This window comes from Scatophagus argus, chromosome 12, assembly GCF_020382885.2.
Source record: "Scatophagus argus isolate fScaArg1 chromosome 12, fScaArg1.pri, whole genome shotgun sequence".
Classification (NCBI taxonomy): domain Eukaryota; kingdom Metazoa; phylum Chordata; class Actinopteri; family Scatophagidae; genus Scatophagus; species Scatophagus argus.
In genome coordinates, this window is record NC_058504.1 from 7,944,519 (window position 1) to 7,957,566 (window position 13,048).

At 39.7% G+C, this 13,048-nt stretch overlaps 1 protein-coding gene across 10 annotated transcripts in view; it reads left to right on the forward strand.

Moving 5' to 3' along the window:
• The window catches only part of diaph2 (diaphanous-related formin 2), a 337,446-nt gene that overhangs the window by 241,617 nt on the left and 82,781 nt on the right, over window positions 1-13,048 (forward strand). For 9 of the 10 annotated variants that reach the window (XM_046405286.1, XM_046405289.1, XM_046405287.1 and 6 more), the window contains one exon: window positions 4,616-4,740. In XM_046405286.1, the coding sequence (XP_046261242.1) occupies window positions 4,616-4,740 (125 nt within the window). Of the gene's footprint in view, window positions 1-4,615; window positions 5,450-13,048 lie in introns of all 10 variants that reach the window. The other variant, XR_006844809.1, reaches the window with a different exon arrangement.

A 13,048-nucleotide genomic window follows, 5' to 3' on the forward strand; every position in this document is an offset into this window, starting at 1 on the left:
TTTTGGGTGTCTGGTTGTACTTTTGCTCTTTGGCTCCAGCCCATATTTTCCTGCAAATGTTGTGATTTTGAAATTATTTTGTTATTAGTTCCTGTGACATGTTTTATTCTTCTTGGGTTAATGCCCATGTGCTCCACTCATTTCCATTGTAGATGTGGAAGTTTTAGAATAACGGTTGAACCAATAGAAGTATAATAGCATTTTTTTTTTTTTTTACATAGTTTTTAAACATACCAGTGTTGGCTGAGTTACAATTAATGTTGCATTATAGATATGCTATATTGCAATGTGCTGTATCTGTAATAATGAACATTAATAATCAATATAAAAGCACTGCTAATGTGCTCTACGTAATGTGTGTGTTCTGTTGTGGTATAAAATATGGACTTCATCAGTTGTCACTCAAATTATCTGTCTGTACAGCGTTAAATTATCTATGATTTCCTCCTCTAAAATTAATTGCATCTTGGTTTATTGGAAAGACTGGAGTCCGTGATGATTGCTGAATTAGTCATTCGCAGGTTAACCCTTAATGTTTAACCATATGGTTTTGCTCTTGCAGGAGGCATCAGCTCTAATCTGAAACCAAATCCTTCATTATGACAACAGTGCATTTACGTGGAGGGTTTAAGGGAAATGCAAATTAAAAGAGGAAATAGAGCAGAAGTAAAAGGGATTTACCCTTTTATGTGCAGACAATTAGTGCAACATTGATGGGGAGCTGCAATTATGATTGTTTGTGCGTACCGTGGAATTGTGTACTGAGTAAAATTAATTGACATTGTCTGTCAACAACATTGTCAATTTTCTGTGATGTAGCAATGCAGTTCTTCTATATGTGTGCTTTTTTTGTTTCATAAGAAATTGCACTACTTATTAGTGCATCTTATTATTTACAAATAGAGTAACTTGTAATTAACTTGAATATTTACATTTATAATATTTATATGTTTATTTTTATATGTTAGGGTTCACTCCACCTTCTTTGTTTGTGCTGTCCATTAAATTTCCTCCTTTGCCACTTTCCACTTTCCTCCTCCTGCTGGTTTCGGTGTCACATGATACGAGGTGATCAGAGAGAACAATATGATTGCTTTGTCACAGCAACAATATTACTTTCACTCCTACAACTGGTGCTGCTTTGATTTCTGCTGAAAGGGGAACACATAGAGTTGTGTTTATCCTTTTGTCTCTTTTCTCTGCTATACTGTAGTCTGCCTCCCCTCTTCATCTCATATTCACTTTCAGGTGCCACAGACAGCTTAATGAAAAAAGACAAAGCACATTTTCTTTCTATTGGAAAAGAAGACAATATAATTCTGTGTCATTTTAAAGAGAGTGCAGTTTTCAAACTAAACAATTCTGTACAGTGTTTTTGTTTTTTTTTTCCCCAGACAAACACAAGAGTCGTCATTGCAATGTAAATGCGCTTCAAGGTTGCCGCCGTTTTACACTCCATGTTTCATGTGCAAAAGAGGGCAAAGAGGCCATTAGAGGAGGTTTGAGAAGAAGATAATGGGACAGAGTAAGATTATTTCTAGGCTTTTGCATTAAAAAACAGTTACAACAAAGTTTAGATACAGTATGTTCATTACCTTCATAACATTTTTCACAATTATCAAACAGTCGATCCTGAAACAAGATGCCTAAATATTTATACATGTGGAATAAGCTTATTTCTACTGTCTCCATTTGTGCATCTCTCCTGTGTGTCTGTTGGTCTTACACTTTGGCTAAGGTGATAAATGCATTTATGAACAACCTTCTCCTTTGGTTTTATGTTGCATTTGTCTTTGTTTGCACAAGTGTTTGGATTATTTAAAACTTGATCTTTTATTCTACGTTGACAGCTATGTTCAAAATAAATCTCAATTTCCTTTGTAACCTTTGGCGGCATTGCAAGAGCTCTGGATGAAAGATTGCTATTATTTGTCTATAAATCAAAATGAAAATTGCCCCCTTCAACAAATGACTGCATATAAAGTTGACATCTTCACATTATAGCAGTTGATTTGGTGTTTTGAGCCACACAGTATTTTCCCCTGGCAGTTTATTTGAAGGAAGCAGGGCAACGCTTAATGAAATATTTTTTGTCTGTCTTTTGTTTACGAGAATGAGTAATGCACTAAGGGCTGGTGTTACAGAGCTCATATCAATAACCGAAGGATGTTGACCACACAAAACATTTTTTTTTTAATGCTGTGAAAGTTAACTTCTTATCTTTCAGTGGGTTATCTTTCTTGTGTTTCTGTGTTTATTTATTTATTCCCCTCTGTTTCTCATTATATATATATGTATAAATATTTAAGTATATACAGAAGGAGAGACAAGTGGATAATAGGTGTGTGTGTGTATCTGTTTGTTTTTTTGTTTTGTTTTGTTTTGTTTTTTTTGGTTGTTTGTTTTGTATGAGTGCTTCAGCAGACACATTCATGTGTGCCAGTTGGTCTCCACAATAAGTAATTGCCATGTAAACAATAGCATTCTAGTCCCATGGATTCCCCCGATCCTGTAAATGGCTCCCCTGACACACCATTGCAGTTAACTTGAGCCACTGTTTCCAGGCTAACATGGTTACTGTGATCAGTACTACAGCCAAAGTATTACTCAGTGCTATCACTCATTCCACAAGCAGCTATCAAAAGATACAATAAATGGCAAAGACTTTTCTATGGCATGATGCACGCATGTGAATGCAATTGTTTTCTTGTAACCATCTGTCCACCCACTATGCTGTTAATTTTCCTTTTTTCATCATTTGTGAGACTGAGACCACAGAGACAAGCTCAGAGGCCCCATCAGTGGATATTTGTGGTAGTCTGGTCCCCCCCAGGAGTCAATTCTGAATGAATGGAAGAGGAGGGTGGTGAAACTCCCAGTCTGGCTAGCCAGTCAGCTAGATGTGAAATCTAATGATTACAGTGACCCTCTATGCCTTACTCTTGTTGTATTGCTTCTTGACCAGTCACAGCCGACAGTCTGTGTGCATCCAGTGAATGTGTCTGGTTGTGTGGGCACGTTAGATACCTTTGTATTTGGATTTGAAGGTTGCTTCAGTATGCTTAGAGTGTATGTGAGCCACAGTCATTGTATTCAATCTTATTGTCATAAAATGAGAAAAAGAGAAAATCCAAGCTATGGAATTGGTGTCAAGAACGACAAGGTTGACCCTTACATCACTGAAACTACAGCTCTTGACTGCTTGTCCATCACCCGACCCCTTACTCTCTCAGTATTTCAATTACAGTTTAGTGAATAGACTAACCTTGTGAATGTGAGGGTAGCGTAGGTTAAATAATAGGCATTGTTGAAGAGGGCTATCTGTACTGGTTCCTATCTTGTCATTCAATCTGTGCTTGAAGCAACCAAAATGACGTGATGCAAAATAGAATTGACCTTTTGCTGTGCATGCATGTGACATACTTCTCTTCGGTGATGAGTGGTCCGAGGTCAACATCACTTGAAGTTAAACTGACAAAAATGATTTCGTGCGTAGGTCAAAATAAGACCGCTCATTTACTTTCAGTGACAACTACACACTCATAACTATGAGTGGGCCACATCATTCAAGCAGCAGTTCATGCTTATACATGCTTTCATCTATTCTTCTGCTCCTGCTTCTTCTGTTTATACAACAACTTGAAACTCAAGGCGGGGCTCAGAAGACATATATTGTGTACTTTAACAACATCTAGAGCTTTCTTTCACAACCATCCATAGCTGAAGTAGGCTCTGGTGTAAACATTGATTACTATTATATAGCTAATCATTGCCAATACGGCACAATGTTAACAAAAGAATGTATTTATTTAATTGGCAGTTGCTTCCCCTTTGCTGAGCACCTGCTTTCTATTGTCATGTTTCTATTTTTTTGTCTACTTTTGTGTATCAGTAGCCAAGAACTTCAGTAAAAGCCATATAAACTAAAAATAAATTTCATGCTGGAGACAGCTTTCATGAAAGAAGGTAAATATTGCAATGAATTCCCGAATTGAATTGTGAAATCCATAGTATGGCTACAGTTCAAGTTTTTATAACATGAATGTTTATCTTGAAAAAGGTCACAGTACATGTTTTGTTGACTGCCTTCATACTTTACTGTGCTTTTCTTGTCTGAGTGGAAAACTTGTACTTCGTGTATATATATATATATGTGTGTGTGTGTGTGGGTGTATGTGTGTGTCAATAAGACTAAATCCTTAACCGCAACCTAAACACGGCACTGCATCCATGCCGTTGTCCCATCTGATCCCCTAAGACGATGCTTACTGTTTGAAGTATCCACTTGAAAGGCCTGATCTGAATACTGTGGATTCCACAGTAACTCTGCAAACAGTGATTACAGACTGATTAATGAGCCACACATTTACACATGCTTGCTTTCTAGGCCACACGCAAACAGATTATGCAAGAGTCAGTATGTCACAACGTACAGTCTAACACAGCCGTAGCTGTTTATTTTATGTTTTTTTAACTTAAAGAAAGTTTAGAAGGATTTGTGCTGTCTTAATAATGTCACACTACTGGAAACCTGTCAATGAGCTCAGGATGATTTATGTTATTATTAATGGTGGTTTTTAATCAACTTATTATCTTTCTTTTTTTCCCTCAACAGTGTCTGCTGAGATCTTAAAAAGCAGTTTAACCACCATGGAACGTCACATTCAGAGGCTGGAGAACGACATTGAGAACTTCCCCAAAACGGATGACCCACAAGATAAGTTTGTGAAAAAGATGTCGATATCCTTTGTGTCGTGGACATTTTCACACCTTGCTTGGTTTCACACTTAATTTTAGTCCTCAAAAACATATGTATTCTGGCATATTAGAATGTTGTATGTACCATTTTGTCAACAGCAGCGTGTGCTGTTTGTGTTCAGCCTGGCAGAGGCAAGCAGTTTAAGTCACTTGGTGTGATAGGTGGCACCCAAGGGAACTTAGGGAATGGATCTGGCTGCCTTGCTGTGAGATGTTGATCAGATCTCCCTCTTCACTCCTCCCTGCGTCCCAAGAGTGAAATCATGCCTGTGGCTATTTTTACTGCTCTCTGCCACAGCTGCCTGTCCCCTGGGGGACTCTAATAGGGGCTCTAGCCCCTCACACCAACTTATCGCCTGTCCCTGATTTCATCTCCTGACCGGCCAAAGGCTCTCCACACAACCATCCATGCACTATCTTCTCTCATGGCACCTCTCCTGTTTCGATAACAGAGTGTTTCACTTAAACCCAAGCATCTGTGCTCCCAAATTGAATTAGCCATGTCTCTGCTCTTTCTTGAATGCCCTTTTTGAGAGGAAAGGTCCTTGCTGTATAGGTTTGATCAATGGTGGAAATCACTCAATACCTTGAGGCTAGGGTACCTTTCATGGAAGAAAAACCATGAGTGTCTTCTTTGTTTGTCTCCAGCATTATTGAGGACAGAAAGAACTACTCAGGAGTAATTGAACAAGTGAGTAGGTGTTTCCATACGCTTTGCGCTCACACGTAAGATAGCGTTTAACTTGATTTTTGCTTCCTTTTGTCTGACATTTATTAAGGCTGACTTTGCATGTTGGGTGGTATAAGAGTAATAGCCTCCTAACACATTAACAATCTGCTCCCAGTCAAAGAAGGGCACTTAAATTTGTGTAATTAAAAAGTAAAAAAAAAAAAAAAACGAAAGCAGTGAGACCTCCCTGGCTGCAGCAGCTTGAAGGCAGAGCAGGCAGGCAAGAAAGCTACTCTGCCCCCCGATGTCAGTATTGATTCCTGAGCTCCTTCGGGAACTCGAGGCTTGAGTGAGAGGAAATGGAGAAGTGTAGATATACTGCTGCCTCCCTCTCCCTCACTGTCTGGAGTTCCTCCCCAGAGTATGGCAGAGAGATGCTGGCTGGCCATGACCTGAAACACCCCACTTCCTCCTCTCTCCCCCTCCTCAATCCCACCTGATCGAGTTTTTGTGCCAGGAAGGAGGTGTAGTCGGATTTAATAAGATCTATTTTTGTTCTGGCCTTATTTAATGTAGCCACCAGTAGGAAGGCACTGACAAGCAAATATATTACATTCTCCGTCTGCATTGTGCTCCATTGTCGGGTGTTTTCATGATGGTTAATGATATAGTAGATCTTCCTCTCTTTTAAAAATAGCAGAATTGCCTTAGTTACACATAGTTTTTAATGATAATGTTCGCTGTTCTATTTTTTGGGATACAGATACGTTGAGGTACGTGCAGGAGTGAAATGATGGAAAGTGGGTGGTCTTTTGTTCTCTCAGTCAGCTCCCTGGAGTTTTTCATCTGCATTTCATCCCCTGTGTATAATAAAGTGACACCAATTGATAATAATGTTGTCATAATAACAAGATGTCAGGAATATTTTTCTTCTTCTGTGTGGTGTTGAGTTTTGTATTTGGTGTAGATTGTGTAGTCCCATGTCTTGATGTTTATAGTAGATAATAATGAGACACTAGAAGTATGCAATCACATTTTTATCAGTGCCTTTGACGTCACTGTGATTCTGTGCGTTACATTAGGACATTTGTGTTTGTGACTCAAATTAACCCACTCCCCTGAAGTGTTTCACCCAGTACAATATTTTCTACCCCTTTAAACTTCCTAAGGTAGTAGATGTCGGTCTGTTTTTCTTGCAAGAGTTAGAACGCACAGGCTGTGCTTGATTTGCTGAGAGTTTTGGTTGCATTAATAGCTTAGGTAGCACTCCAATCTGCGTTGCACGGCATTGGAACAATGACACTGTGAAATACATTGCTGTATTCTGGGTTGACATTTACTTTGGTACACTTAAGATAGCTGCGTCAAGGGAAACATACCTTCTTCTTTTTTTTCTTTTTTTTTTTCTTTTTTTTTTTTTTTTAACTTTTCCCTGGGATTAAAAAAAGAATGTTGGTTCCTTGAAGCGTGACAGAAGGAAGAACAACAACAGCTAAAAGTCATGCATTTGATGCTCGAGCAACCCTGAAAAAAGTTAAGTGAAGCTCCGTTGTCTTGACTGGTGGGCACTGTGATGAATGAGTCAGTTTGTGTGTGTATGCGTGAGTGTGTGTGTGTGTTTGTTGGGGGGGGGCAGACCTTACCGTGCATGTGTAGGTGAGTACGTGTGCCTCTGTTACAGTCTGACTCTTGTCAGCTTTTTTTTTCTTTTTTTCTTCCCCCTGAGATTAATTTCAGGAGGCCTCGGTCACTGCAAGGTATTTTAAATGTAATGTGTGCCCCTGAGCAGCACAGTTTTAATTAAAACACTCAGCAATAAATTATGCTTTGTTTTTTCACAGTGCATGATTAGTGCACCTAATTTGTTTAGGCTACAGAAATGTACAGAAAGTCCGATACATTTTCTGAAAGTTTGATCATTTCCGGCACACGTCATCTCATCATCTTGTGCTTATGTTTCACAGAAAACTCGTTCTATCATGTAACATGAGAAGAAATTCACAGCAACAAATCAGTAGCATATGAAAGAGAAAGAAAGAAAGAAAGAAAGAAAGAAAGAAAGAAGGAAGAGCTTAGTGGAAGCACTTCATTTGGCTTTATTGATACATTTTTCTCTTTCCATTACTGTAATGTATGCAAATGACTGAATGGGGTGTTTGTTCAGCAGTTTAGTGATCTCTATCTATCAGAAGTAATGGGAGCCCACAAAGGCTGTAGAGTTGAGGCACAAGCCCCCAGAGAGCCCTATTTCACCAGAGAGGCTATGACTATCACATACACACATACACACACTCACAGACACACACAAGCATTTCCAGTTGCTGCTGATATGATAGAGTAGAGCTGGGGGCTTAGAGCAAGACTCTGCATACTAGAATAATAATGGCAGTGGGGTGGCTAGATGGGGATGATGAGAGACTGGGCTGAACCTTGATGGGTGTCTGGACATGTCCAATACATCTCCCCTCACTGTACTTAATGCCTTAACCCAACCCACTGATATTTAGCTTAACCTTTTATTTCCCTGAAGGCCAGAGTCAGAGCACATCATTTTCTCCCATCTTCACACGTTGAGTGACAAGGATCTGTCCTCTGGGGCCAGTTTCATTAAGACATATTTTACTGGGTTAACAAATTTAGCCAATACTAATTTTTCTTTCAGAATAGGTCAGATTCACAAAAATCATAGCCCAAAGGTTGGCCACCTTATAAATTTAAACTAACATTGCTGCCTTTTTCAAGAAAGCAAATTTGGTAGATCTAAGTCTTTGAGAGACTGTCTCTCCTCTCAACCAAGAGGCTGGTTTTCCTGTAGTATTGCACATAATTACTTCAGATAATTCAAAATTTTAGTAAAACTATTGACAAACTCTTTGACAGCTTCCTACAAATATTAAGAAGCAGCTGTATAGCAGATCTACAGTAGTTACTGATACATGTTGGTGAATAGGTAGCCTCAAGTCCTGCAATCCAACAGATACCACACACCTAACAGTGCCAGTTGCTCACACAAACCTAGTCCGCCTACACAGGGTCAGCTCAGACACAATCCATCTTGGTCCTGGGGCTAGCCTGTAATACCACCTTTGGCACTTAAAAATTGACAGATGCATTTATGCAGGTACTACCTTTTTGTTGTTCTGAGACTTCAGTCTGATTTAGTTCACACTTTAAAGGAAGAGGTTTGCTAAAATGTGCTCATAGATGGCCTTTGTCAAACTGCAACAGTTGAAGATCCTGTTGGTTTCAGGCTAAGTTTGTGCACAGGTGTAGACAGCTTTCTCTTGTAGGCACTTAAAGTTAAATAAATGGTTGTTAGTGAAACAATTGTTCTATTTAGCAAGCTGCCGAGTTTAAACCACAGAAAAATCCCCTGTTAAAGGCTTGTTTTGTCTGGAGAAACACAGTGTTGTTTGGAGAAGTTATCCCACTTTAGTACACCTTTATGTGTTTGAATGAGAAGTAAGGCAGATTATTTACAGAATCATCATTCCTGCATGTTCGTATATAAGAAAACTGGGTTAAAAGACGCTGGTGGCACTTTCAGCAGCTATTTATAATTTTAAAGCAGAAATACACAAACACCCACCTCCCTTGCCACACACACACACACACACACACACACACACACACACACTTCTCTCTTAATCACCACATTCCTTCAACCCCCCCGAAAACACAACTCGAGTGTTTTCCTCTGCTAATGAAATTCACTGTATACCATGTGGCCAATTAACTGAGGCACAGATAAACCGTGAAGCCTTTTAATTATCCAAAATTCAGTGGAAACCAGTGTAAATAAGTAGAGGTGCTTAAACCAGACTGTTTATCTGCCTGGTTTCGGTTTCTGTACGTCTCACTTCGACATGAATGTCCAGACTCAGATAAAGCAGGAGAAAATTGCAGTCCCCAGAACTAATAGTCATCTTTCGTGTTGCATTCTTCATGTCAGAGGAGATATTAAGATTTTAATTAACAACTTTGAATAGGTGTGAGCTAAAATTAAATTTGTAATTCCAATTATGATTATTGCAAAGAAAAAGCACAGAATGTAATGGAAAACGTGGTGATTATGTTGTCATCTTTTTGGGATTTACATTTTTGTTATTTACTCAATGCTGCCTGAACCTTTGATGACAAATGTAAAATGCACCACACTTATATAGTTTTTAATTATCTTAAGTAAGGCTTAAACTAACCATTGTAGAATGAAACAAGTAATTAATAAACACTATGAACACTATTGTGTGTATTTACAGCTTTAGAACCCTTTGCTGTTCTTACAGTATATCTTGTCATACTATTATATAGTGCTAATCTTATACTGCTCTGCCAAGATTCGTACAATGCAACACTCCCTGTTCCATTGTAGCATACAGTCCAAAGCTTCTTTTAATTGCTGTTGTAATAATGTCTCGCATCACAATTTCAGAAAACCTAAGATGACATCTATCCGGTTAGGCAGATGCATTTTACTTCTGCTTATTGCATGCAATAATCTAATTTAATCTAACTGAATCAAATTTAATCCAGCTAAAATTACAAGGAAGGACAAGCAAATCCTCCCATTTAAGACGGTGGAACCATCTAATGGTAATCATTTTTGTTTGATTAATGACTTAAGCAATTAATTGATCATTAAATTAGTGGTCAGTCCAATTATTTGTATTTGCATTTTGCATTTTGACTGTATAAATGCCAGTTAAGACTTGAACATATGTCTTTTTAATGTTGTGACACTTGGAGGCAAGGACTTGAAGGAAGACACTACATAAACAAAAGTACTGGGACACATGAGCATTACGCCATTGGGAACTTTGGTGACATTGCATTCTAAGTGCATGTACATTGGTGTGGAGTTGGTTCCCTCTTTGAGGCTGTGGCAGCTTGTACTCTTCTGGAAAGGTTTTTTGTGGAATTTTGGAGAGTTTCTGTGAGGGCTGTTGCCCATTCATGCAGTGGAGCTTTTTTGAGGTTGCGGACTGGTATTGCAGGGGGCTCTGGCCTGCAGTCTACATCCATCCGGGGGGTGTTCGATGGGGTTGAGTTCGGGCTCTTAGCAGGCCAGTCTGGTTCTTCTGCACGGGGGTGGAGATCGGAGGGCTTTCCACTGGCTGTTGCTGCGATGTTGGAGGCATAGCATTGTCCAAAATGTCTTGGTATGCTGAAGCATTAAGATTCCCCTTCACTGGGTGTAAAGGGCTTAGCCCAGCCCCTGAAGGACAGTACCATAACACACCTGAATTCAATAATAAATTAAAGTCTTTGATTACTTTTGTCTGTGTAGCGTATATTGTATTGCACGTGTAGCACACAGTGACTCTGTGTTCGACATATTCAAACTACAAATGTCCACATTTTGGCACATTTATGGACAAAATATGAACCACAGGAGAAGCCCATCAGCCATATATTAAACTCTGACAAAGCCAAATGAATCAAATAATAAAGTTTGCAGCATACGCGTTATAACGTGTCATAACATATCATGTTGCCTTGTCTTCGGTCTGCCATGTTCACTGCCAGATAGAATAGACCATTTCAGTGCCCCCTGGTCATATGAGTGAATTCCCTAGAAGTTCGGAAATCAGTATCTTGTTAGGCTGTGACACTCGGCCTGATATGGCAGGTTCGTTAACCAGCAGAGTAAGCTTGCTGACAGGCCGTGTGGACTGTAGCTCCCAGAGGCATGGGGGCGGGTGGGGTGTGTCGTCGGAGTACAGGGGGTGCACCCATGATATACTGTAGACTGGATCTTCCCCTTTGCTCCTCAGTGAACAACTGTCATATTCCACTGATAAAGCCTCCATGCCCTGCCAGCCTTGAAGGCTGTCCTTTGGGATCTGTTGTGTGGTATTGGGATTTGGGGTTGCTAACCCTGCGATTTAAAATGCTTCCTTAGACTCCTACTGTATACATTCTTAGGCATATGTAAAGCTGATATATATTACACAGAATTATGTACTTCCATGCAGTATTTGAATAAAGTGAAGAACCAATGTGTGTAACAGACTGTAGTATTCTGAATAGAATATTGTTACTCTGTTTTATCTTCATGTCTCCATGTGTTGCTCAGCTGCTGTGTAGGTTTGCCCCAGTATTGGCTAAGGTCTCCACTGATTATTTCTGTTCTACAGAAAGTCGGACTAAAGACCCAGTGGCAGAAGCACCAATCTGCGCCTCATTACTTCCCCAAAAGGCCTGGGCTTAGTGCAGGGTAATAGACAGAGGCCCAGCCGCCCTCATTTGTCATGGGCTCCTGGGTTTGATGCAAAGCCCCCCTTGAGCACTTGTTGCTGAGCTCTAATCCTGCAGTAGACACCAGCCACGCTTCTCTGCTTAGCCATCCCCACTCTCTACCGTCATGGCTCATGATTTCACTTTCATTTGATGTTTTAATGAAATCCCTGAGACTCAGTTGAATGGCAGGCCCATTGTTGGCAAATTAGTCTATCAAATGAAAGTGGAAGGGAAACGTGACTGGAGTTATTTATCTAGTAAATATGAGACGCTGGGGTTTTACTGTGTTTTTCAGCATGTGAATCCACAATATAGATGAGTTAAATGACACAGGTTGGCGCGCAGGAAAATGACAAAATGGTACATAGAATGCTGTTTTTGTGGTCTTCGTAGCCTCCTGCATTATCCATTCACACATCATTTTGTAATAAAAAATAAGAATACTGTAATAATGCTATGGCAGGTGTTTGTTGTAAAATGAGTTGGGTAAAATGTACTTAGTGCTGGTTGAAAGTGTACACAGCAGACACTGTTGACATTTAATCGTGTGAAGACCAGTGTATTACTTAGTAGCACCCTTTGTTGTGCATTATTGCAAACAAATGCTATGGGGCAGCAAAGAAAGGTCCTTGATGAAAGATCCTGAGAATCGTTGACTCAAGTTGCTGTGTGTGCCAGTTGAAAGCCTCTCTAAAATGTAAATCAAACTGATGTCCAAACACTTCCTCTCCTTTCCTCATAGTAATGTTATTCCTTTCTTGCTGATGCTGTCAAGGGAATCCGGTAGTGTTCTGCTGTTTGCTTCTGGGCTCTCCGTTGATTTCTAACTTTCCTCTGTGGTGCTTTTCCTTCCTGTCCCCTGACTGGACTCTGGGATCATTGTGTCTGGATAACTGCAGACCATCTCTCCTGCAGCCTGCTCATATTTGCGATTAGCTGAACCTGTTGACTACAATTGCACACTTCAGAGAAATTAGATGGTTCATTATGTAAATGAAGTGCACTAATTGCCTCACGTTTGCTAATTGATTATAAGATACGATATACGGTCCACATTAGAGTTGACTCCTTAGAAAAGGCCTTCAGCACTTTAAGCTGTGCACTTCGCAAATATATTAATAACGGCAAATAACACTGTGTGCCAATTACACGGTTTGTCACCGTGCACTCACGTCTCCAAATTTGAGGAACAATCGAAAAGTCGGAGGAGAGGAGATCTCTAATTAAAATGAATCTTTGACAGTCAGAAACACTAACAGTTACAAACGGCAATCTGATGGTAGTCAACAGGGGATTCTCCATTAATTGGCAAAATGAGGCTCATCAATCACACAGAGGGGGAATGTTGCACAGACAGTATCCTGTCAGAATCACCCACTG